The sequence below is a fragment of the Lissotriton helveticus genome, chromosome 7, assembly GCF_964261635.1.
Source record: "Lissotriton helveticus chromosome 7, aLisHel1.1, whole genome shotgun sequence".
In the NCBI taxonomy this organism is placed as follows: domain Eukaryota; kingdom Metazoa; phylum Chordata; class Amphibia; order Caudata; family Salamandridae; genus Lissotriton; species Lissotriton helveticus.
The window spans coordinates 1,090,308,847-1,090,335,887 of NC_136068.1; the positions used below are offsets into that span (position 1 = coordinate 1,090,308,847).

At 44.9% G+C, this 27,041-nt stretch overlaps 1 protein-coding gene across 2 annotated transcripts in view; it reads right to left on the bottom strand.

Annotated features, from left to right (window-relative positions):
• TEPSIN (TEPSIN adaptor related protein complex 4 accessory protein) overlaps window positions 1-27,041 on the bottom strand; it is a 241,174-nt gene that overhangs the window by 200,001 nt on the left and 14,132 nt on the right. Inside the window, exon 2 of one of the 2 annotated variants that reach the window (XM_078654180.1) lies at window positions 17,335-17,516. The exons of the other annotated variant lie outside the window; for it this stretch is intronic. Coding sequence (XP_078510306.1) covers window positions 17,335-17,430 — 96 coding nt within the window. The 5' untranslated portion in view covers window positions 17,431-17,516. The remainder of the gene's footprint in view (window positions 1-17,334; window positions 17,517-27,041) is intronic. 2 annotated transcript variants of the gene reach the window in all.

A 27,041-nucleotide genomic window follows, 5' to 3' on the forward strand; every position in this document is an offset into this window, starting at 1 on the left:
ATGCCTCAAGTTAGACCACGTATGAAAACCTGCGCACAATATGAAAAATGCACTGTATCATCATGAGAAAATCTGAGGAACAAGAAAAAATGCTCCTCAACAAAGTACAGACCCCAAAACATAAGAAAACCTGCATGCCAAGCAAGAAATACATCAATAACACAGTAGCATGTATATAGTAATATGATAAAAAGTACATCCAAAAATAAATCAATACAGGTAAATAAATAAGCACATAGCATGGTAACATGGCAAAATAACAAAATCTATGCAGGTATAAGTAGAAACATAAAAAACATAATGTGGTATTCCATTACCTATGTCATCTGGAATCTTCCCATGTCACTCAGTAGAGTGTTAGGACTTTAGAATGTTTTCCCTTAACTGTAGTCTGTTACAGCTTTACTGAGAATGAAGACATCTCTTGCTACCTGTGGTTGTATAAGCTGTCCTCTCTATGAATAAACCTGCTTGAACCTACTTCCTGTGTAGACTGCCTTACTACACAATTACTGGCGACGTTGGGAGCAACAGTATTCCTTGAAGACAGCGTTCACTCGTACAGCTTAGTTCCTGTTCCAGGCAAAATTTAATTTTGCCAACTGAGAAGATAGTTATCTCTATTTCTTGAAGTGTGGAGCTTTTGCTATCATCTCCATCCATCAGAACAGATTTTTGAACAGATTTTGGGACCATCGTCATCCACCAGAACTGTTTCAAACGTGAGTTAACTTGCTGCATTTTATTCCTCGCTCTACTTTTGTCTCTACCTTTCGACCGCATTATCGAGCGGTGTTCTTTACAAGCTTTACGAACTTTAATTTCACTGTGCAAATTTGGTTCAGTTTCCTATTAGAGCGTACTTCCCCTCTTGTTTACAATTGAAAAAACTCACCCCGAGTGCACCGTGAGCGCCTTGCAGTTCGTTCACTTCACGAGGCATCTTCCGATCTTCCTACCCCATCGTCATTGTGTACACGGAGTCACACGCGTCATCGCGCACGTCATCGCGCAGTCCTGACGCTCTCGGCGGCCATTTTGGTAAAGACTGAAGCGAAATCCCCGTTTCTCTTTGGATTTCCTGGAAGTTTATTGCTTCTTGTGACTACCTACAATCCACATGGCACTTTAAAGCGATTTCAAGACAGATAATCGCTCATCTAAAAAGAGATTAACAGTAACTTCTTTTTTTTTTTTTTTTTTAAACGATCTTTGGAAATTGCAAATCCATTTCAGCAAATTCATTACTACGGTGATTTGCACACCAATTACTTTACTACGGTGATTTGCACACCAATTACTCTACTACGGTGATTTGCACACCAATTACATTAATATTTATTTTTCAGGTTTCAGGTTCATTTAATTGCTTATATTGTTGTTTCTGTACAAATGTCTAACATTGCAGCACCACCACACTTTCTTCAAGTAGCTGGTGATCCTCCTATAGAATGGGATCTTTGGTTTCCCATGTTTATTGCTTACGTGGATGTCTTAGAAAATGAGGATTGTTCAGCAAAAAGAAAACTTGCTCTTCTAAGACATTGTCTTGGTGGCGCAGGAATAAAAGAATTTGATAATTTACCACCCTTGGAAGATGCTGGTGATATGGATGTGTTCAACAAAGCTTCTAAGCAAATGAAAATTCGTTTTGGTAGACGGATAAATACTGTGATGGAAAGGTTCAAATTTTACTCTCGTGAACAGAAACCTGATGAAACAATTGAGGATTACGTTGCAGCCTTACGTTCACTTGCTTGTACTTGTTCTTTCGAAACTATATCATATGAGCAAGTCCTCAGAGACCAAATCATGATGAAAACAAAAAGCAAAAAGATCCAAGAAAGGCTTTGGTTGGGTACTGAGACCACTCTTGCTGCAGTAGTGAACATAGCTAAGGGTATAGAACATTCTGAAAAATTTGTATCTGAAATAAGGGGGCAAAATCTGAAATCTAATGTTCCTGAAGTTGAAGTGGCTATTGTCAAAACTCATACTGGTAATCCCATTTCAAACACTTTCAGTTCTAGACCTACCTTTAAGAAAGAAAATGTAAGGAATGCTAGTGATAATAAGAGTTTTACTAAGAAAAGTACAATATTCTGTTACAGATGCGGTAGTACCAACCATGTTGGGAATTACAAAGGTTGTCCTGCCTGGGATAAAATCTGCATCAAATGTAAAAAGAAAGGACATTTTGGGAATGTGTGCAGATCTGGTCAGAGAATTAATTATATTTCTCCTGAAGAAGAAGAAGTCCTTAATAGTCTAAACTGTATACTTTCTATTGATGAATGTATTCAAAATAATTTTCCTTCTTGTAGGATTTTTATGGATGACAAACCTATTGAAATCTTTGTCGATTCCTGTGCATGGTACACTATCATTGGTAAGGATATTTTTGAACAACTTTGGGATAAGAGGGAACTTTTAAATCCAGACATATATCCAGGTGGTTACACAGGACGAAAGATTGCATTAGAGGGTTTCTTTTGGGCTAAGTTGTTTTTTAAGAACTGGGATATCAGAGCTAAAGTTTATGTCGCTACCAAGGGTGTTTCCATTCTTGGTTGGCCTCATCAACGCGCTTTAGGGATCAAATTGGATCCAAATTCTGTTCCACCAGTTTATGTTGATGAACCCCGGTTTGAAAAACACATCACTGACTCTCTAGTTAACTTAACTTTGAATACATCTAGCAATTCTAATTTCAATGAGAGTGTACTTAAGAATTGTCCCGAAATTTTTAATGACAAACTGGGAAAATACATCGATTTCAAGCACAAAATTGTCCTAAATGACAATGCTATTCCTGTCAGGCATAGGGTAAGAAATGTTCCTTTAGCCTACAGACCCAAATTAAAAGAAATTCTAGATGATTTAGTTAAAAGGAACATAATAGAGCCAATTGAATCTTCACCTTGGGTTTCACCTATTGTGATTTCAGTTAAAAGTTCAGGCGAACTTCGTTTATGTGCAGATTTGCGCAGTCTTAATAAGGAAATATGGATAGACAAACATCCTTTGCCCAATATACACGAGTTAATTTCCGCTTTGTCAGGCGCTACTGTGTTTTCCTCAATTGATTTGGCTAGTGCCTACCACCAGGTGGAATTAGACGAAGACTCAAGAAAACTGACTGCTTTTGTCACCCCAGAGGGCATGTTTCAGTACTTACGCATGCCTTTCGGATTGGCAAGTGCAGCCTCCGTTTTCCAGCGTCTTATGAAAGAATTATTGGCTGATTGCAAGGGGGCCATAGCTTTCCAAGACGACATCTTGATTTTTGGGAAAGACCATTCTGAACATGATGAAAATTTAGCTTGTGTTTTGGGAAAAGTTCGATCTAAGGGTCTCACTCTGAAATATAACAAATGTAAATTTAGACAAGACAAAGTTGAGTACCTTGGTCATGAAATATCAAGTTATGGAATCAAACCCAAAATTAACCATGTTCAAAATATTGTTAATGCACCTTCTCCCAACTCAAAGGAACAGTTACTTTCGTTCTTAGGATTGACTGAATTCTATGGCAAATTTGTTAAAAATTATTCTGACATTGTGCATCCTTTGAGGACTCTTTTAAAAAAAAATGCAAAGTTTGTTTGGGGCAAAGAACAGGAAAATTCTTTTGAAACCTTGAAACGTAAAATTGTTGAGGCCCCATTCTTGAAACCTTACTCAGTGGGCAAAGAATGTATCGTTTATGTTGATGCAAGCAATGTTGGCTTGGGGGCAGTTTTAATGCAAAAGGATAAATCTGGTGAGTTTGTTGTTTCGTATGCCTCTCGAGCTCTACGTGATGCTGAGAAGAACTACTCAACTATAGAGAGAGAATTACTTGCTTGTACATGGGCCTCTCAGCATTTCAGACAATTTTTGTGGGGGACAAAATTTCTTTTGAAAACCGATCATAAGCCTCTGATCACTATGTTAGCTGCAGGTGGTGGAAGAGTCCTTACTGCTCGATTAGCGAGACTAGCAGCCAAATTACAGGAATACCGTTGCGAAGTTGTGTATGTTCCAGGACGTTTAAACGTTCACGCGGATTGCATGTCACGTTTTCCAGCTAGTGTAGAAGTTGGTGACAATGTTGATTGTGATGTAGCATACTCGGTTGCAGATGTCAACATTATTTCTGATCAAGAAAGTTCTTTGATTCTTTCAGAGAAGGATTGGTCAGAAGCTATGGAGAACGACGTTGTTTTGAACCAAGTTAAGCAGTTTTTGATTAGAGGTTGGCCTGAAGAAAGAAAACTTTCTGGCGAATTGGGATCGTTTTATAAAGTAAAGGATGATTTAATGTTATGTCGAGACATCATTGTCAGATCAGATAAAATCATACCTCCCACAAATTTGAGAGGAAGAATTTGCAGATTGGCACATGAAGGGCACATGGGGATGTCCACCACCAAAAGAAGAATCAGGGAACACTACTGGTGGCCTGGTGTTGATGCCATGGTAGACAATTGGGTCAGGAATTGTTCTCCGTGCTCCTTGAGTGACAAATCCGTAAAGAGTATGTCTGTTGATATCACTCCCATTGAGTACGCCAATGGTCCTTGGCGTAGACTAGCTATTGATATCATTGGACCTTTCAGTTATCAGTCTGGGAAGGAAATGTTTGCATTAGTTTTAATTGACTACTTCTCTAAGTGGCCTGAATTAAAAATCGTTGAGAAAACCTCCTCTGAGCATGTAATTGATTTTCTTGATGAGATATTTGCTAGGGAAGGTTTACCGGAGGAACTTATCTCAGACAATGGTCCACAATTTATTAGCAATGAGTTTGAGTGTTTTCTCAGAAACTGTGGTATTGTTCACAAAAGAACCTCTAATTATTTCCCGCAAGCCAACGGCCAAGTTGAAAGGTTCAACAGAGTCATCAAAGAATCTTGTCAATTAGCTATTAAAAGTGGATTGAAATGGAAGAAAGCGCTTCAAACAACCTTATTGACTTATCGGTTGTCTCCCAATTCAGTCACTGGTCTATCTCCTTTTGAATTATTGCGCGGAAGGAAACCAGGCTCTCGGCTTTTACCCTGGTGGCTAAAAGGTGATTCTCCCTACGAGGTAGACTTTAAGGTATTGAGGGAGAAAATTGGGAAATACCAGGAAGGTATGATTCAGCATTCTGCTAAAAAGCAGTATAATACCTGCAGCATAAAAGTTGGTGATCGAGTTCGTGTAAAAATGGGTGGTTTGTTCCACAAAAATGTGTCTAGATGGTCTGATCCTATCAAAGTTATCGAAATTTTTAGCAAGGCTGTCAGAGTCGAAGGGGGGAAAATATGGAATTTAAGAAGGATTTCTCTATGCAAACCCTTGGTTACCCCTCCTCAGAAATCTACTCTTCCAGAGAAGTTTGTTCCAGACAGAATTGTTTCAGACAGGGTTGACTCAGACAAACTTGTATCAGACTATAATTTGGATGGTTTCTCCGGTATGCATGAAGTTTATGACAACTTAGGAAAGGTGATTGCAAATAATTCTGATGTTGTGATTAACCCTGATGTACAACCTGTTCCTTGTGTCACTATAGACAACCAATCAAATGTAGAGTGTGAAGACATTCAATTAAGACGTAGTGAACGCGTGAAATGCGTCCCTTCAAAACTTAAAGATTACATTAGAACTTGACTTCTTTTTGTATTATCTTGTTCCTATTGAGATTTAAAATTTTTAATTTTGTTGTTTTTTTTTTTTTTTTGTTTTGTTTTTTTAAAGGGGGGGGGAGGTGTGTGGTATTCCATTACCTATGTCATCTGGAATCTTCCCATGTCACTCAGTAGAGTGTTAGGACTTTAGAATGTTTTCCCTTAACTGTAGTCTGTTACAGCTTTACTGAGGATGAAGACATCTCTTGCTACCTGTGGTTGTATAAGCTGTCCTCTCTATGAATAAACCTGCTTGAACCTACTTCCTGTGTAGACTGCCTTACTACACATAATAGTAAGCCTCGCAGTAATGAGAGCCAAGAATGAGGGAGAAAATGAAGTTGCTTAAGTGGCAGGATAACCTGAATTACAGCACTTAAGGAGAAGCAACTAAGAAAAACTGCAAGGCGTCTCTAAAGTAAAGCGGTAAAACTGGAAACGGTAAAATAATATCTCCGAAAGTACCTCAGAAACATATGGCTCCACAGACGCTTGTAAAGTCAATGCAGGAATGAATGAAAGTTCCAATTACCTCACCATGCTGCGGCACAAGCTTAATCAATGCGTGGAAGCAGTTGTCATTGGCAGAGAAGGCTAAATTCACGGTCCCAAGTTGGTGATGCACACAATATGCCACAAGAAGACAGTACCTGTGTACTCCGATGCATGTAGAGTGAAGAGCGCTGAAAGTGGTACGATTGAGAGGCAATGCGGGAAACATAGTGCCTGGCAGGAAGTGCAGAGATGTCTTGCTGTGGCAACAACATAAAACGTGGTTCGCAAAAACCGTGCAGAAACAGAAGATCGCATGGCAAACCCAAGATGGCAGCACACTTCTAGACGTCGCGCCGGGTGGTTCACTGCACGCCTGTGCATCAAGACGTTCTTTCAGCAGTGTCCAGTCATAGCAACGTCACTGAGGGAGTCTCGAGCGAAAAGCGTGACCTCAAGATCCAGGTAGGTGCGTGCAAGAAGGCTTGTGCCAGGTCTTATTTTGAATTTGAAAGTGGCAGTTGGTACCTTGTTTGTGTAACAGTTCTCAGCATAGACCAAAAAATCTAAATAAAAATGTCTCACCTGAATTCGCCTCATGTAGTGGTGCATCTGAGGGACGCCAAACAAATATAGCAATCTGGACAGTCCACAGGGGGCAGTCCATTTTCGAGCAGAGCCTAATGGGGTCTCTGCACTTGTAGTAGATGACAGAGACTTACCACTTACACTGCCGCAGTCAGTTTTGTTAATGGCTCCAAGAAAGTACGAAAGGTGCTCAAAATGCTCGCAATGAAGAAGGTGAAAACATTCATATTCATGTGTGGACAATGGCAGTGAAGTAGTATGAACTATGATAACTTTTGTCAAAAACGAGTGTCAGATCAGGATAGATCAGCAGTTTGCCCGTCTCTGAGGACGTTGTAAACGCTCAGCATATTCATGGTAAATAAACTTAAGGTAACTGCACAATTCAACGCTGTACTTGCAAGATGAGGCAAAGGCCAACTATAATTTTATGGCATGACACGGAGGCCATATTATGCAAATTATCCTTTATTACCACAGCTCAGCAGCAATAATAGAATAGAACTTTGTGAACATTCTGAAGAGATGACTACTCCATCTCAGACCAAGTATCTTCCTTCTTTGTTGCTGCTGCTCAGAAAGATAAGTACTTTGCTTTTCAAGCTTAGTAACTTAGCCTTAGAATAAGCTTATTTATGACACTTAGTGTCTTGCTGCTTTGTTAAACAGTTTGTATAATGCTTAAAACACTTATAATAATTTAATTTTTATATTGTGCCAGCAGTGACTAGATCTTATACTTATTTATATATCTCTTTATAATACTTCCTTCAAGGAAGTCACTCTGTGCCTCATTCTACCCGTATATCGAACTGTGTTATTGTAGACTTCACTCGCTTTGCTCTAGGGGCTTGTCATCTTTGTTTTTTACCTATCTATCATTCTATGTTTATCTACAGACGAGGACGACTGAATGCGCGTCGTCCTCGTCCTCATTACTTGATTGATATGTTGGGAATTAGTATTTTGATATTTCTACAACTTGTCCACTAATCCGACAAGCTTCCGTTACCCGGTGCCTTTTAAAATATCCCTCGCGCACACACCCACATGCAATCTGATGCTCACGCGTACCTTTTAGTTTAACATCAGATTTCCCCGCATACTCGTAAGTCCGAGCCCCACACCTCGGTTCCACGTTGGGAACGTTTAATCAAATTTCGGACACCGGTCCTTATCCTCCCTTGCGATGTAATCAAATACGGGGCAATGACGCGCACGCGCGTTAGAGGAAAGCCCATTAACAGAGGCCACGCTCGTGTAGTAACGTGCGTGGCAACCATTTTGTGCCCCTTGACAACCCTTCTCAACGGACTTCGCGAAGGATCTCCTCACCCTCTCGTGCGTTTCTCGATCGCCTTTTTCTTGCGCTTACAATCGGTAACTTTTCCGATTTACTATTAACATTAACAACAGTTTGAAATTTATCTAGACACAAAAAAAAAAAAGGGAGAATCACCATGTCCACATCCCCATCGACTGACCTAAAATTAGAGGAGCTCGTCAATAAGGCTGTAGAGAAAGCCTTAGCATCAATTGACGATGCCATTAACAAAAAATTAGATTTAATTACTAGCCTTGCCTCCACTCCCTCTACTAGTAAGGTCAATGGGGGTCCAAAAAAGATAGGAAAAAGAGCTATTCCTGTGTCTAAACCTAATAAGGGGGCGAAGAAGCCCAGAAGCTCTATTATTTCAGGCCCTAGGGGCGCGGACAAGACTGGTGCCTCGGGCACCCCAGATGGGCAGTATGAAGGCCCAGAGCTTCCAATCAATATTAATAGCACCGATGAAAGCTGCGAGGAGGAAATAGAACTATCCTGTTCATCAGGATTCAATACTGATGTGGAAGACGACCACACCAGGGGAACTGGAAGCCGTGAAGAGGCGTCTAAGGCCTCAGCACCCAACAATATGCTCCTTGATCCCTTTGGGGAAGAAATGTTCGATCCCCTCCTTATAAAACATCCTCTGTCCCCAGAGTGGACCCCCTCACAGCACATAGTCGATTACCTGTCTTACTGGCTTAGAAGGGAGATTCCCCAAGAAGTGAGCTCCAGACTAAGATCCGAGTGCCCACGCCCGTCCCTGCCAAATAAAATTGCTATGACACCCGAGCTGGACCCCAAAGTGGTGGCATTTATAGCCAAGAACAACAGGGACCCAAGGAAGGGCATTGATAAAGGACTGAAGTCATGCCAGGACCGTCTACTTGACATTATAGGTCCTTTGTCTACAATATTTGAAATGACGGAATCCGCCTACGTAGGCAATAATCAAATTGACATCAAGGAGCTCAGAGAATGGGTGCAAAGAGCTATATGCCTTGTAGGCAACGCCAATACAGCCATCTCCACGGAGAGGAGAAAGGGAGTCTTGCTTAAAATAGACCCTAAACTCATTGAACTGGCTAAAAAAGACAGAGGTGCTGATTCTCAAGGTCTCCTGTTTGGAGAAGACTTCATCAAAGAAATGGCAAAATACGTCAGCGCTTTTAGCTCCATTCAGAAATCGCAAAGGGAAATAAAAAAGGTATTCAACGATAGAGTTTTTACCAGGGCCGGGAGAACACGGGGTCGTTTTCCCGGCCGCGGAGCTCAACCTACAAGACCCTTCATCACCCGCGGAGGAAGATTTCAGAGCAACTACAACTCCCAACTCTTCCCACAAAGACAAAGAAATCGAGGCCGCACCTTCAGAGGCGAGAGAAGACAACGTTCCTTTTCTTCAGGTAGGAACCTTCAAAGACCGTTTAGATACCCCTCCAAAGGTGGGAGGGAGATTACACCAGTTCGCTGGGAACTGGAACTTAATAACTCAAGACAACTGGGTCTTACAAACAGTAAAGGGTTACAAAATAGATTTTCTGGGGATCCCCTTTCAAACACGTTGCCCTCACGAGATCACTTTCTCTCCCAAAGACAGAGATCTGGTCTCCAAGGAAGTACAAGCACTTTTAGAGAAAGGGGCTATAATCGAGACCAAAATAAAAGGATTTATCAGCAACGTTTTTCTAGTAGAGAAGAAAAACAAAGAACAGAGACCTGTAATAAACTTAAAAGACTTAAATCGTTGGGTAGTTTACCAACATTTCAAAATGGAGGGGATTCACCTCCTAAGAGACATCTTAAGGAAAGGGGACTGGCTCACCAGGTTGGACTTAAAGGACGCTTACCTCACAATTCCCATTTGGGAACCCCATCAGAAATTCCTCCAGTTCACTTAGTTAGGAAAACTCTACCAATTTTGCAGTCTCCCCTTCGGACTATCGTCTGCCCCTTGGTGCTTTACCAAGGTCCTACGACCTGTGACCGCTTGGCTCGGGGAAAGAGGGGTAAGACTGATCATATACCTGGACGACATTTTAATAATGGCCCAATCGAAAGAGACTGCCTCTCTTCACACAAACCTCGCAATCCGAATCTTGGAACATCTGGGGTTCATCATAAATTTAAAAAATCCTGTACAATACCCAGTCAAGAAACCCAATTCCTAGGCTTTACGGTAGATACTATCAAAGCGGAACTAAAATTACCATCCGAAAAAGTCAGGAAGGTAAGGAAAGAATTGAGGAAAGCTCTTCTGAAGAAAACCTTTCCTCTGAGGGTACTAGCAAGAATAGTGGGACTCTTGTCTTCAACGATCCAAGCTATTTTCCCAGGACCTCTCCACTATCGAGCACTTCAAAGACTAAAAGCGAGTGCTCTAAGATCAAACCACTCGTACTCCCATATGATCTCTCTAGATCAAGAGTCGAAGACAGAACTCCTCTGGTGGTTGAGGAATGCGGAAGCGTGGAATGGCAGAGCCATTTTCGGGGAACAACCGGATCTGATAATAGAATCAGATGCGAGTTTACAAGGTTGGGGAGCGAGATGTGGGAAATACTCAACAGGTGGTCGTTGGACCACTCAGGAGAAGAGATTGCATATCAACTGCTTAGAACTACTAGCAGGTTCATTTGCAATTCGTTGCTTTACACCCAAAACAGCGAAATGCTGCGTGACACTACGAATGGACAATGTTTCAGCAGTCCGCTACGTCAACAAATTAGGAGGTCCACACTCCAAGGGCCTGACGGACCTTGCGAAGAGTTTTTGGGAATATTGCTTGAACAAAGACATTTCGGTAGTAGCGGAACATATTCCGGGTTTGAGCAATGGTGTAGCAGATTGGTACTCCAGGAATTTCAGGGACTCAAGCAACTGGAGATTAGACAGACACATTTTTCTGACTATTCACTCAATGTGGGGTCCTTTCAGGACAGACCTTTTTGCAGATCGCCTGAACACACAACTGAAGGAATTCTTCAGTTGGAGGCCGGACCCTCTAGCTCGGAAAGTAGATGCCTTTTTACAAGACTGGAGAGGTCTGAAACCTTACGCCTTCCCACCGTTTGCCTTGCTTCCTCGACTTCTTCTTCATGCTCGACGCTACACCGAGATTATAACCGTAATAACTCCTCTCTGGAGGTCCCAAGCCTGGTTTCCAGTCATCCTGGAAATGAGCATAGACTTTCCAATTCTTTTACCCACGTTCAGAGAAATCCTCTTGGGCCCAGAAGGAGACATCCACCCCCTTGTGGATCAGGGTCTTCTAACCCTGACGGCATGGAGGATTTCAGGAGACAATGGCAAATCCCTGGGCTTTCGCCTAATGCTTTCAGACTCATCTCTGAGTCATGGGCTCAAGGAACAAGGAAGGCATATAGACTGGTTTGGAACAAATGGGTTCGCTGGTGTCTTCAACGGAATTACGATCTCGTTTCAACTGATCTAGTTCATGTCATTAACTACCTATCGGAACTATTTACTTCAGGACTTTCTTATAGAACGGTTAATGTCTATAGATCAGCAATTTCTGCAGGCCACTCCGTTATTGATGGTCTATCCGTCGGACAGAACTTACTCACTAGGAAAATTATGAGGAGCATGAGAGTCATCAATCCTCCAACTGCTAAATATACCGCCCTTTGGGACGTTACTCTGGTACTCAAAACCTTATCTTCTTTCTCTGAAACAAATCTCTCTCAAACTTACTGTTTTATTATGTCTGGTATCCTTCAGAAGAACCTCAGACGTCAAAGCCCTAGATGTTTCTAGCAGATCTTTTCAACCAGAGGGTGTTTGCTTTTATCTTAAAAGAAGAACCAAAACCTTATCCTCTTCTATCTTCTATCCCTTCTTTCCTCAAAATGAAAGACTTTGCGTGGTTAAATGCCTGAAAGAGTATGAAAGGAGGACTGCTAATCTTAGATGTAATGAAACTCAGTTATTGATTTCCTTCAGATCTCCCCATAAAGGAGTTTCCTCACCAACTCTAGCAAGGTGGGTGAAAGAAGTTATGTATGAAAGTGGCATCAACACCTCAATTTTTGGAACTCATTCCCTTAGGGGCGCTTCTGCTTCCAAAGCCTATTTCCTTGGTGGTGGTTTACAAGAAATTCTGAAGGCGGCAGACTGGTCTAACGATAGTATGTTTAGATCTTGTTATTTTAGACCAATCTCTAATGTGATTGATAATGTTCTTAATGCACTTTGAACTTGCATAATATGGCCTCCGTGTCATGCCATAAAATTTAGATTTTTCACAGCCTGCTGGGCAGAAAATCTGGATTTTATTAAGGACACGGAGGCTAATATTATCCCGCCTCTTTTCTCATGTATAACCCACCCTTTATTTGATCAATGTTATTTGGGAATGTATTCTTCTTCTCTTTCAGAATAAGAATCTACTTCTCTCTGGATTACAAGTTGGAAATTTATTAGTTGGAATACTGTTCCTTTCCTGTTGAACATCTTTCTTCGCAGCCTGACAAGAAGGAAGATACTTGGTCTGAGATGGAGTAGTCATCTCTTCAGAATGTTCACAAAGTTCTATTCTATTATTGCTGCTGAGCTGTGGTAATAAAGGAGAATTTGCATAATATTAGCCTCCGTGTCCTTAATAAAATCCAGATTTTCTGCCCAGCAGGCTGTGAAAAATCTAAATTCAGTTCAATTCATAGCCCAGTCAGTGGGTTCTTAGATGTATTGCCAACATTTTGTAGATGCTGGGTCCACACCTCTAAAGGCAGCAGGGTGTCAAGGCAACAAGATACATGGCAGCAGGAGACAAAGGCCCTGTTAGAAGCAGGCAGCGGAACCAGGTAGTAGAGAGGAGGCAGAAAGCGGCAGGTAGCAGGAAGCATATGCCCGGTTTGAAGCAGGCAGCAGGAATTAGGCAGGAAGAAGCAGGTAACGGGAAACTTACGCCTTGTCCATGGGCTGTCCGGTGAAATATGGACACTGGTAGGGCGTGAGGGAGTAAAATCCTTAAGTAGGTTCGTTTTGATTCAAATCTTGAATAAAAGTACCTTTAAGAAGCTTGAAGTAGGTCCTTTAGAAGCTTGAAGAAGGTCCTCACGCGCAGTTTTTATACCACCCTCGTCGCCAATTTATGTTGTGTCGTAGTAAAGAGTTCCAGAAGACTTGGTTAGGTTACAGATGATACGTTTATTCTTCTTATATGGTTAGATAGGATTTCCAGTAGATATGTAATCAAAACCCCACCAGGAGCATCCTCTCTGCTGCTCAGCCCAGGATCCAACTGACAGTCCACTCACAGCATACCAAACATTCCAATGACATCACATTCTACACTCACAGGCTGAACAGCAGAGGCAGAGAAACAGGGAAGATGTAAGGTAGAAACCTTACGTATAACAAGTAGATGCCTGTTAAGTAATACTCCAGAACAGCTTAATGGAGTAAGTTATTTATTAAGATTTCATGACAATACACCCAAAGCAGGAGTGCTCAGAGAGGCTAGTAATCAGGAACTGAATAACTGTCAGCTGCAACTGACAGGCAAACTATAACAGTAGAACTTCCAGCTGTCAACGTTCCAGCTGGTGACATCACTGCCATGCGAAAGGGAATGCACTCGCGGGGAAGAGGGAGAGGAGGGAGGGGGGAAGAAGAACAGGGGAAAAAGGAACATAACAATGTCAAACACGTTGGTGTAGTGTTACTTTTATGAAAAGAACAAAAAACAGACAAATTGGTGGCTGCGATTTTTGCTAGATGTGCCATGGAGGACACTAAACTCTGTACTCACAGATTGAAGAGTCAAAACCATTCAAGTGGATACCAGCTCTAAAACTCATCGTGTTATCTCCTTTTTATATTGGCTACATGTAAGAAAGTGCTAAATGTTACCAAGTCTAAAATACTATGTATGACGAGAATAAAAATAGTTTTTTTTAAAAGGTACTTATATCTTTACGGACATCACTTCACAGTAATCATTGAGCACAAAGATAAAGAAGGGAGCTCTCAAAATCCTTGTGTTTAACTTTGAAATCCTGTATTGGCAGGAAATACAACCAGGAACCTGAAATGAAATTGCAGTGCTCAGTATATTATAGACATTGGAATGGCGATACAATTAACACATGAAGGTCACCAAGGAAAGGTGCAAACCAAAGCTTTGTGTGCAAGAAAGACTGGTATCTGGGTCCTGATACTCTTTGACAACACGTCAAGCAGGTGTTACCCTCACCACACCTTTTTCACAACCAAATCCCAAGTGCCATAATGACTGATAAGGAATGTTGACATACAGGAACAAAGCTCAGTGCGGACTGCTCCACTTAAAATTACCAATATCTACCTAATGGTGGACATTTTGAAATCAACGTTGGCTACAAATACAATTCCTAGTGATATTTTGAAATCCCAGCATTGTATTAAAAGGCCCGTTACATGGAATCCTGAAAACTTTGAGAATTATGCCCAGGACTTGAGCAATGTAATTCAGAACAGTAGTGAGCAACTGTAGTTGACCGGTTGATGATATTAGGGCACAGGCACTCTGAGCAGATTATTGTTAAGATTTCCCCCCTACTGAGGACCTCCAACAATCCGATTATGGGATAGGTAATATTCGCACTGGGAATTGGCTTGACTGTGAATGTTGGATCACAAAAAAGGAATTCTCTCATGCCTTGAAAAGGCGCCACAATACTACTAATTCAGAGGAGATTTTTATTAGTTTCAGACGAGATTACAAAGAGCTGATCAGAGGGAAGCAGCAGAAGATGAGCCTTAAGATTTTGGAAAAGGTGAAACAAGCATTTATGTACAAGAACTCTAGGAACTTCAGGTCAATTATAAGATGGAGATTTATCCAGGGTAAGAATAAGCAGGCCAAGTAAATAGGGGTGCAGGATTGGGTTTCAAAAACTCTATGCTACTGAAATGCCTAAAATACAGAGGTTAATACTGCTTACCCAAACAGTAGTGGGGACTTTTCAAATGATGAGATAAAAGATGTTGTTTTGCAACAGAAGTCAAGCAATGCACTGGGTCCTGACCTTGTACATCTAGATCGCTACCAGGCCTTCCTTTCGGTATAGTTCCCAACTCTTGTTAGAAACTTCAATGCAGTCATGAGATCTGGTAGCTCCCCCAGATCATGGTGACAACTGTCCCAATATTTAAGAAAAGAGTTAGAATGGATCCATCAAGTTACCACCCAATATCACTATTAGATAGAATAGGCAAGATTTACGGAAGGCTGCTTGGCAACTGCCTTTAAAATCGGTTGACAGTGGGGGAATACTACCCGATAACCAGGCAGGGTTCAGAAAGAGCACTGGAAAGATTCATCAGGCCATGCATTTGTATTCTGTTTGTATAAAGAATGTTAGACAAATGAAAGTCCCTCTCTATCGAACGTTCATCAATTTAAAGTCAGCTTTTGACTCTGTAGATAAAGACTTATAATGACTGGCACTGCGGCCGCAGGGATTGCGCCAGTATTTGTGAACAGCCCTAGAAAGCCTACATAAAGCCACAGTAGCTCAGGCATTGTGTGGGCCTAAAGGGGAAACTACAGAATTGTTCGATCATCACAGGTGTGCACCAAGGGTGTGTTGGCTCGCCTGCCCTTTTCACTATTCTTTTAACAATGTAGGTCCATATCTAGATAATTTAAAGTCGGACAGCCGGAGACTTGGGAATGCAAGGATTTCTGTGTGTTTATTCGCGGATTATGTGGTTTTATTAACTCTCAACCAAATTCTTGATGCACAAGCTGGTTAAGGGCTTTTTGGACTATTGTTTGGTGAAACATTTGATTATCAATGTCACCAAAGTTATGATAATAGACCCAAGCTATGCTCTAAGATGTACCCTTTCCTTGAACAAAGACATCCTGGAGCAAGTGAATTAATTTTATTATCTCTGCTTAAGATACGATATCAAGCTGACTTGGAAACACCACAGGGATAAGGCAGTAGCAACACTAAAACAGGCAGTGGCAGCAGTGTTTATGTGCAGACAAAAGTTAAGGGGCAGTCTCTAAGTTCAATATTGCATGTATATAGAGCTATGGCAGTATCAGCAGTAAGACATGGAGCAGAAATCTGGGGTTACATACATGTATCCACAATCCAAAAAACTGAGAACACATTTTTAAGATCATTACTTTGCCTGGGACCGGATATGCTCCTAGGGGCACTTTATTCCGAGTTGGGTATTAAATCGATTTTGGACATTATTGCCCTTGCTCCTATAGTCTATTGGGTTTACGTGTATAGGAACAATAATGAAGGTATATATTTGAAATCCATTAGAAAGGTAGTTGACTACCCTGGACAATTTAGAATACCTTGGTGGGATCACGTTCAAACCACCAATGACTAAACCTGAGGACATTTATGAGAATCCTACTGTCATTAATGGTGAGACAGCCAATAGGATTAAGGGAGCCTACTGGCAGTATACATTTCAAAATGCCTACACCACTAGTAGGAGGGAATCCTTGTTACATAGATATCTAGACTATAACGCTCTCTCTGGGTTCCAACCCTATTGAGATGGCATATACCCGGAGGCAAAGAGCTTATTATATGTCAAGTTACGATTGGGGATTCTTCCAGTGAAAGCATATACTGCCAGATGGAGTAATGCCAGGGATAATGACAATGATAATTTCTGTGATTGTTCCAGTGGGTGAAAAGAATGATTCATTCACTTTATGCACAAGTGCAAAGGGCCAATGTAGAATATGGCTTACTTCCATATTCAACTCCTACAATGTACTGAACAAGTAAAATGCCCTAGATTTGTGCCATAGGACAGAACATCCAGCGATCTATCATACAGTTTCCATGAACATCTGGAGTACATGGATCTCGACTGGGAAGCTGAATACCAAAGAGAATTCCAGCGGATTCTAGTCTGTCACTATTTTAGTTGAGTGTGCATTAACATTGTGCTTTAGTCTTGCGAGTTATAATTCTGCCAAGCTATCTGAAAGGGGGGAGATTTGTGGATTGAGGGTTTATATTATTCTGCTTTAATGGATTGAATCTAGTGCTGGTTTTACATACATGTTGTATATATTTCTGTGATTTTGTAATGGGGTAAATTGCTAAGGCATATGCCGAGAACAATGCAATAAAATATGAATATTATTTCCAAACTTGAAAAACGTCAGCCATGCATGGCATTCCTTAAGAGATCAAAACCGACAACGGATGCGCGTTCAAATAAGCTGAATTTCAAGAGTACTTACAGAGACTGAATATCAAGCACAGGAGGATCACTCACCGATGGCAGCAAGGTAAAGATAAGGTAGAATGCTTCATAAGAACACTCAAGAAAAGTATGAAAATAGTGAGCTAAGATGGACACTGAATCAGCCATCTCCAATTTTCTCCACGTATAGCTCGATACTTCTCACTCCTTCACAAAGTGTGTCACTGTATCAATGCCATTCATTCAGCCAGCACCTGCGGAACACCAAATCCAAGCTATGAAGTGAACGCCAACCAACACTTTGCCACCCAAGAATATGTAAATGTAAATGTAAATGTATTTCGATTTATATAGCGCACGAATCACCCAGGGGTCTCAAGGCGCTTGCTTAGGGAACCCGTCCTGGTATTCCCCTGTGAGATACCCCGGCAGGGAATTCACAAGGTGAAAGCCAGGCATCCCGCCGCGAGGGGCCGTAGTGGAGATTAAGCAAGCTATTGCCCAGAGTCGCAGAGTGTGACCCCGTGAGTCGAGTAGGCACCGGAGCGAGAATTATCGAGTCCGTGGAATTTTTGAGCCCGAGACCCGCCGAGGCGGGGAATCGAACCCTGGTCCACGGCTGATCTCAGCTTCCGGGTCTGCCGCCTCTAACCACTGAGCCACGCTTCTCCAATAAAACGCAATGATGACAAAGTAACAACCACATCAGCAGAAAACAAAAGATAAAACATTACAATTACTTCTATCATCGAACTTGGTGATACAGTATTGATCCAAGATTGGCACATATGTAGAAAATGTTGCATGCCTTTCTAACACACTACCTTGACTGTGGCGGCAAAGGAGACAACACAATGTTCATCACTGCTAAAAGAGAAGATAGACTGACTAGGAATGAGGCATTCAGTTACATAGAATAGGACCCCAACAAGAGTGAAAGAACCGATCTGCTCAACTAATCTATGGCACTGTAGGAGACAAAAATTTAATGAACTGCCAACGAGGAAAAGGAGGTTGGAGAATCTGTAGCCACCTCCCAGCAGCAGTACTTCTGCCAAACCAAAGATTAACCTAGTGGGGAGATCATGGATGGAACAATCTCGGTTCTCAACTGTGCCCATACCTCAGCCCGTGGGACTATTAACTTGACTGAGTTGACCCATGTTTTACCCGAGTCACAGTTGTGCTTTTCTTTTACGTCACTCTGCCCAAATTCACAAACAAAAGTTTGCATCCTGCAAATTTTTCAATACCCGAGCAGAAAAAGCACATGCCCTCCAGACACTCCCAGGCTACCTCCATGCCCCAGGGCATCCCACCTGCACCCTCATGACATTACCTGACAGCTCTTTGAAACTTACTGCCATCAGTGTTAGAAGAACCGGAGAGGTGAGGCATTTGTTCACAGACACTCTTTTCACCTCTCACTTACAGCCCCTGATCAGATTCCAGGCCATAATACCCATGCTAGACTGCAAACATGCTTTGGTCTCTGCACAGCAGTGTGCATCCGAATTTTGAGGCTACTCACCATTTCACTTCACGCACCTTTCCATACTTACAGCTATGCAATACACAGCTAGTCCTCGCTTCACTTGAGGCAGGAGCCACATGCTCATTTCTGAGCTGACCTTGTTTTATTAGACAGGCATTTTCAGTATAACTAATATGAATGGTAGATATCTTGTGTTGCCTAACTGTTCCTTTAGAGAAATGTAAACAAAGTTAATAATATGCACGAATGCAGATACAGACTATCCTCAGCTCCAGTTGCAATTATAAAACAAGTGTCATTCATAAATGTTGTTTGCAAACCACTTAGTCCACCATTCCTAGGAGTCAGTCTGCTACATGTGATGCCTGGAAACATCATGCTGTAATCTTGCAGTCCTACCCTTGTCTTCTCACGTGTATTTGACATTTGCTTATCTTCAATACTGTGTAACCCGTAATAACTTCAGGTCTCAGGCTCTTGTCCACGATGGTCCAGTCTTCCCAAGGGATTGACCATCTCTCTCTTCTTCCAGAGGCTTCCTGCATGTTCATGTAACGTCTTCAAAGACTGTTAAAATATCGAAGCCAACTCTAAAGAACAGCGCACCGGTTGTGTTTAGGTTGGCCCAGTGACAACTGGTAAATTAGCAGTGGGTGCGTTCAGTAAATGTGTGCTTTTCTTTATTGGTGATGAACAGTACTCGCCAGTACACTGCAGTTCAAGTGGGACGCCATAAGACCACTAGCACAGAACAAATAGTCTTGTGGAGAACATACAATCAATGGTCTTGGGAGGAAACAAAACAAAGCTACATAACTACAGCTTATTACACCAGCTCTCCACAGTAAAGTTTTAAGCACTATCACATTACTTATTTTGCTCATTATTCTATGTATCTCACAAACAGTAATTGCAGACATTCACAAGTCAAGACACTGCACTTGTTCAAGTGCGCTTGGAAAAGTGCTCTAGTGTGGAGCATTTGTCCAAGGACTGACACCATAGGACGTTAGAGGTGGGTGAGTTGTTATGGGGGTGTTCAGTTTTTGTGCATTGTGTCCAGCCAACACTGCGTATAAATGAAATGGCTTGACAAACGTGTATTACGGTTGTAGACAGCAATGAAGTAGTTGGTTGCAGTTTAAAAGTGATTCTTCCTCATTCCATCGCCTTAGGGTGTTGGGCTTGTGAGCTGCATGGACAGATGTTTGGTGCCTTACATTCTGTATTGTAATGCTGTGCACACATTACGGCGGAAATTGTATTTAGACGGTTAAATTGGCCCCTTGGGTACAACTCTGAATATGAAAGTGTCTTTGGACTAAGGCCCGAGAGCGTACTTAGAGACGGTAGGGGTTGTTAGCTAGCATAGATGGGTATCTAAAGAACTGGTAAGTCATTCAGGGGATGTAGCATACACATAGGCTACAGGTCATAGGTCAAACTGGTGGTTCGATTAAATATTGAGATGCAATGTGTGTTTTCTTTTAGTGATTAATGGTAGTCTTATGCTTTACTGCCTTTTGTTTGAAAAGTTTGACGTGCAACAAAAACACTACAAAAAAAAGAGACGTTAGACCATGGGTACTCACAAACTTTCTCTCGGGGACCAAATTTACAGTGTGGTATGTGTCCGAGGGCCGCACCGGTAGGGGCGGGGTCAGTGGGGGAGGGGGCGAGGCTAGAGCAACAAAAAAAAAACGGTGACCATGAGGTTGATCACAGGTCCCTGCAGCGGACGCCTTCGTCCACTGAGCCACCAGATCCGGCATACACACATCTCTCTCTCTCTCTCTCTCTCTCTCTCCCTCTGTCTCACTCACTCTGACTGTCTCCCTCTCTCTCTCTCCCTCTCCCTCTCCCTCCCTCCCTCTCTGACTGTGTCTCTCTCTCTCTCTGTCTCCCTCTCGGTTTCCCTCTCCCTCTCTCGGTTTCCCTCTCCCTGTTTCCCTCTCCCTCACTCTATTTCCCTCTCCCTCACTCTGTCTCCCTCTCTCTCCTTCCCTCTCCCTCCTTCTCTTTGTCTCCCTCTCTTTCCTTCCCTCTCCCTCCTTCCCTCTGTCTCCCTCTCTCTCCTTTCCTCTCCCTCACTCGGAGGTCTCTCTCCCTCACTCTGTGTCCCTCACTCTCCTTCCCCCTGTGTCCCTCTCTCTCCTTCCCTCCGTCTCCCTCTCCCTCCGTTTGTCTCCCTCCCTCCCTCTCGATCTCCCTCCCTCCCTCTCCCTGTCTCCCTCCCTTTCCCTCCCTCTGCCTCCCTCCCTCCCTTTTCCACTCTGTTTCCTTCCCTTTCCCTCCCTCCTTCTCCCTCCCTCTGTCTCCCTCTCCCTCCCTTTTCCTCCCTCTGTTTTCCTCCCTCCCTCTGTCTCCCTCCTTCTCCCTCCCTTTGTCTCCCTCCCTCTCTCTCCCTCCCTCTGTCTCCCTATCCCTCCTTTCCCTACATCCCTTTCCCTACCTCTGTCTTCCTCCCTCTGTCTCCCTCCCCTCCCTCTGTCTCCCTCCCTCGCTCTCCCTCCCTTTCCCTCTCTCCCTCGCGCTCCCTCTGTCTGCCTCCGTCTCCCTCCCTTTCCCTCCCTCTCCCTCCGTTCCCCCCTCTCCCTCCCTTGCTCTTCCTCCCTTTCCCTCCTTCCCCCCTCTCCCTCTCCCTCCCTTTCCCTCGCTCGCTCTCCCTCTGTCTGCCTCAGTCTCCCTCCCTTTCCCTCCCTCCTTCTCCCTATCCCTCCCTCTGTCTCCCTCCCTCCCTCTTTCTGCCTCCCTTTCCCTCCCTCCCTCTTCCTCCCTCTCTCTTCCTCCCTCCCTTTCCCTCCCTCTCCTCTCCCACCCTCTCCCTCGCTCTCCCTCCCTTTCCCTCCCTCCCTCGCTCTCCCTCTGTCTGTCTCGGACTCCCTCCCTCCCTCTCTCTGACAACCTCTTCATCTCACCCTGCCTGTGTGTGCCCGGGCTGAGACGTCCTCTAGGGCACACACAGCCGCACCCAAGCACTTCACAGGTCTTTAAAAGACCATTTGGCATGTTAATGAAGCTTTGTTCACCTCTTAGCACCCTGCAGCCCCACTCTGACTATGGCGGGACTCGCCGCCCCCCACAGAGCAGCAGAGTCTCCGAGTCGCGCTCTGGTTGCAGACACACTAAAAAAATAAAAATTAAAACAATGGTACGATGTCTGCAAGAGGTCCGTGGGCTGCCAGGGAAGGCTTGCCAGGCCGCCAGCGGCCCGTACTAGGAGTACCCGTGCGTTAGACGTTATTGTCAGGGATAAGTGTTGAGGTGGTGAGGTTTTGTTAATGTTTGGAATGAATGGTAAGTGAGGATTCTAGGGGGAAGTGATAGTTAGAGAGATTCCTCTGGCTGCAAATCTAGGGATGTAGCTTAATTGGTGTGTAAGGAAAAGCATGTTGCAGTGTCCTGGCTTGTAACTGCTTCATCAGATTGTTTACAAGAATCGTGGGTGTGGTAGAAAAAAATTAAGCTATCATATATGAGAGCTGATTCCCTTACACATTGAAGTGCATCACCAATTGAGACTTATTTAACTAAAGTTGTGTTTACAATGTCCTCCATCCTGTATTAACGTGATCAACTTTATGTGGTAACTGTTGTTGTTCTTCGTGTTCCAAATAAAGAACTGCATAGCTCAAACTAATAAACTGAGAGATCCTCCAGGAGACCTTTTCGCTCTGTACCTAACCAAGGACGTTTCAACTGTCCTAAACTGTTGTCACATAATGTATCAATTGGACAGCAGAACTAATTCTGAGATTATCTGCAAATTCAATGTAGTTGCACAATGGGAGAATCTTCTAATTTATTTTCTAGTATATTGTTTCTTAATGCGCCATTCCTATTGGTGCATTTCCTGAGAATCGTGCACCCATGTAGAATGTATTAATGTCTTTGTCTAGAGTCCTAAAAAGGGCATGAAGATTTTTATGTGATGTTTACCCTTCCTCCCCACCTTAGAGGCTATGTCGGATTTCATTCAAGTTTCCAATGGCATTCTCTGTGTAATCTGCCTTTTAATTTGTATATAATGCATTGAAACAACAATACTTGTTTGTCATCCTTAGGAGAATGTCTATCACTTACTACTGTAAATAACTGAATTTATTTGAAGTGACGGCTCCAGGCTGGGAGAACCAAAATCAGTATTGGAAATACGCTGCTCCCAGTCCTAGCTGTTTGCGTGTCCTAGGAGTTGGATTCTGAAAGTATATTCCTCCATCCCATCCCATTCATACCAACATGTGGGAACAGAGGGAGAATTAGTGAAAAAATATTTAGGGAATTTACTTTTTTTACTGTATTGCATTCTGTCTGTTGTATTCTGTTGCTGCTCGCTCTGTTCCTTTTCTGTATTTGCATCTGTATTGTATTCTGTTGGTTGTATTCTGTTACTGCTCGCTCTGTTCCTTTTATGTATTTGCATCTTGCCAGGACGCCCCTTCGCTGGGGCAGCTGTGCGCCTAATAAAAGTTATTAACATAACATAACATAACATATTGTATTCTGTCTGTTGTATTCTGTTACTGCTCGCTCTGTTCCTTTTCTGTATTTGCATTTGTATTGTATTCTGTCTGCTGTATTCTGTCACTGCTGTTGTATCACTGGTGTAGTCTTCTTTCTGCTACTGTACTCCTTTTGTATTTCGTTTTCTCCCTGTACCCTTCCTAGCGTTCAGCCTTTTCCTGTCCCGCCGCTGCGTCCCCTGCGGCCCGCCCCCCTCGCTTGCCCAATCGCTCCCACCTCCGAGCTGCTCCTCCCTCCCACCTCCCATTCTTATGGCAGCCGATGCGCGGCCGCGTGCAGCGGCCTCAACGCTGCAAGACCGCCTGCGTCCAGTGCCAGACCCCATGGCCCCTGCGAACGCTACAGCGAACGCCACAACGCCCGCCGTCACTACGACGCCTGCACCCTCCACGCACTCAACGCCGGCCGATCATACACCTGCTTCCAGGCCACCCCGAAGCGCACCCATGGACCCTTCTCCTGCCGGAGCTGCAGCTTCACCAGCCTCCAAGCCGCCACTCCGCCCAGCGGGGTAGGACGCAACCACCTCAGATGCATACTACTCAACACCCGCTCCGCCCGCAAGCACGCCATCAAACTCTGGGACCTACCCGACTTACTCCCCGGACATCGCTTTCCTGACTGAGACCTGGATGAACTCCTTCTCCGCACCCGACTTACCTGATCAAACAATAGGAGTGAGTCACTTACTGGAATGGGATGACACTCGTCTAGAAGAGCAGCCGGAGGGAGATCTTTTACCCTGAAATCCCTTGGAGGACGCGGCAACCGCCGCTTGTGGAACGCGGCAACCACCGCCTGTGTAACGCGGCAGCTGCCGCTTATGGTACGCGGCAACCGCCGCCCGTGTAACGTGGCAACCACCGCCCGTGGAACACGGCAACCGCCGCCTGTGGAACGCGGCAGCCGCCGCTTATGGAACGCGGCAGCCGCCGCTTATGGTACGCGGCAACCGCCGCCCGTGTAACGTGGCAACCACCGCCTGTGGAACGCGGCAACCGCCGCCCGTGTAACGCGGCAACCACCACCTGTGTAAGGCGGGAGCCGCCGCTTGTGGAATGCGGCAGCAGCCGCTGGGAGAACGCGGCAACCGCCGCCTGTGCAACGCGGCTATCGCCGCCTAGATTTGGATGCGGCCGTTGCCGCCTGTGTAACGCGGCAGCCACCGCTTGTGGAACGCCGCAACCGCCGCCCGTGGAACGCGGCAGCCGCCGCCTATGGTACGCGGCAGCCGGCGCTTATGGTACGCGGCAGCCGTCGCCCATGTAACGTGGCAACCACCGCCTGTGGAACGCGGCAACCGCCACCCGTGTAACGCGGCAACCACCGCCTGTGTAACGCGGCAGCCGCCGCTTGTGGAACGTGGCAGCCGCCGCTTGTGGAACGTGGCAGCCGCCGCTTGTGGAACGCGGCAGCCGCCGCTTGTGGAACGCGGCAGCCGCCGCTGGGAGACCGCGGCAACCGCCACATAGATTTGGATGCGGACGTTGCCGCTTGTGAATCGCGCCAAACGCCGCCCGTGTAACGCGCCAACCGCCGCCTGTGTAACGCGTCAGCCGCCGCTTGTGGAACGCGGCAGCAGCTGCTGGGAGAACGCGGGTGCCGCCTGTGGAACGGGGCTATCGCCAGAGACCAGTGTGTGGCAGAAGAGAGCCAGAGAGGAGCATCAGCAGTCACAGCCGAAGCAAGCTGAAGCGAGCACGGACAAGGAAACGCCGAAACGCCTAAGCGCCATCACCATCGCCGAACTCAGGAGCCTGTAAGCTGCAGAAGCAGAAGCAGCGTGCCTGTGACACTGGCAGAGTTACCCTGAAAACGGAGCCAAGACCGATACCGAGCCGGGATTGCAGTGGCGAGGCAAGACAACTCGGCGAGGTGAGGAGAGGCGCGGCGAGGCGCTGCGAGGTGCATCGAACTTCTCTGCAAGCACCCTGTACCTTGCACTTTGCCTTCGGACAGCCTCCCCGTATATGGCACAAGTCAAACGGCAACAGCACACGGTACACGGCCCCCCAACCACGAGTGAGGGAGGGTGAGGGGGAGCCGAGCCGTGGAGGACCTTCGACGGCACTAAGCGGTGAGCTGGAGGAGCACAGCGCTTGGTCTGGGGGGGTTGGAGCTGTGACGGCTTACAGGCCGGGTTGTCGCACTCCGCCCAGCCTGTTTGTTAGAAACCACTGTGGCAGAGTGCTTCCTCGATCCTTGCCCGACCTTAGCCTTCGAACCGCCCTCCAGGCTTTCAATCTCCGGAGGGAATTCCCGCAAATCGCCTCGAAGGAGCAGTTAGAGTGGCACAGCGAACACAGTGAAAACAGCATGCCATAGGAGTAGCAGCGACTTGCACACACGTTAAGCCCCTGCAATGCAAGAGGAACTGTGACCTGTGGGGCAGAACAGGAGGGGAGGATCGAACCAGACCAAAGAGAGCCCAACAAGCCCTGCAGGGGGGGGGGCTCAGCGACTGTGAAAACTCGCAGGTACAAGTTGGGGCTCGTACCTTGGAGCAGCGCAGGTCTGAAAATATAAAGATGAGAACAAGAAACTCGACTGTTCTGCAACACCAAGAGAAACCTAGCCCTCACAAGTCAGCAAAACGCCTTAAGGAAAAAATGCTCTACCCCTCCGGCGGAGGGGCCTCAAACATGGGGACCAGCTATAAAGAACCGCAAGTCGAAGTGGAGGCGGAGGTAGAGGTAGAGGCGGATCACACGGGAGATCTGCCACCAGTACCACTCCGGGCAAACAACCTCCCACAAGGACAGACCGCACCTTTACACGTGCTAACGCCAGACAATGGCTTACTTTCCAGTAGCAATAGAAAAACAACTATCAATATTGTCAGAAATAGAGACATAAGAGACATTTTTCTCCCCACAACGCCTAACTGTGCGTACCAGGACTCAGACCAAGAGAAAGCCACAACTACTTCGGCCACAGCTGCCTCTTTCAATCATTCAGGAACCAACCTCCCTAGGAGCCCGGCAATCCTGTTATCACCAAAAATAATCATAGCACCGGGTGGCCCAATAGCCCAAACAATAACAATACCGACTCTGCATAGCAATAACGTCCGGCAAGATAGTACACCCCCTTTAACAATCCAACAGCCCCGGGACACGCCAAGGGACACTCAGGCCAACGGAGAGAAGGAAGATTCTCGGGCAATAGGGCCGACCAACACCAAGGGGGTAAGCGCAATCAGCGTTTCTGCTCTTAGTGTACACGCAGAACCATTCCAAACTTCAGCAACTTACTACCCTAACTTAGGTAGCCCCGGACCTAATCATAAAGGCATGAGACACAGCCAACAAGGTCAGGGGGTGGACCATACAACAGAGCGGCAGTCGGCCACATCGGATCATCACCTTGTACTAATTAATGATGTCTTGTCTTCAATGGTAAATGCTGCTATAATGCACGCCGACAAATTGGATGTCCAGATAAGCCTCCTTCACACAGTCGCTGGACTGATAGCAGGCATAGATTCCAAACTAGAAGACCTAATTTAGCTGATTTACCGTGCCCAGGCAAACACCACAGCTACATCTAAACCGCAGGACTGCAGATGCAGCCCTGTGCTGCTTAGCTTGGAAAAACTTCCAGGGATAATGAATACGCTCATTGAAGACCTAAAGATAGAAACCAGCAGGCATAGGAGCAATGACCCATCGAAGCTGATCAACAGTGACCACACTTCGCCTGGAACACAGCCGACTTTCCATCCCAACGGCAATGAACTCCAGCAGGATACCCTAAGGAC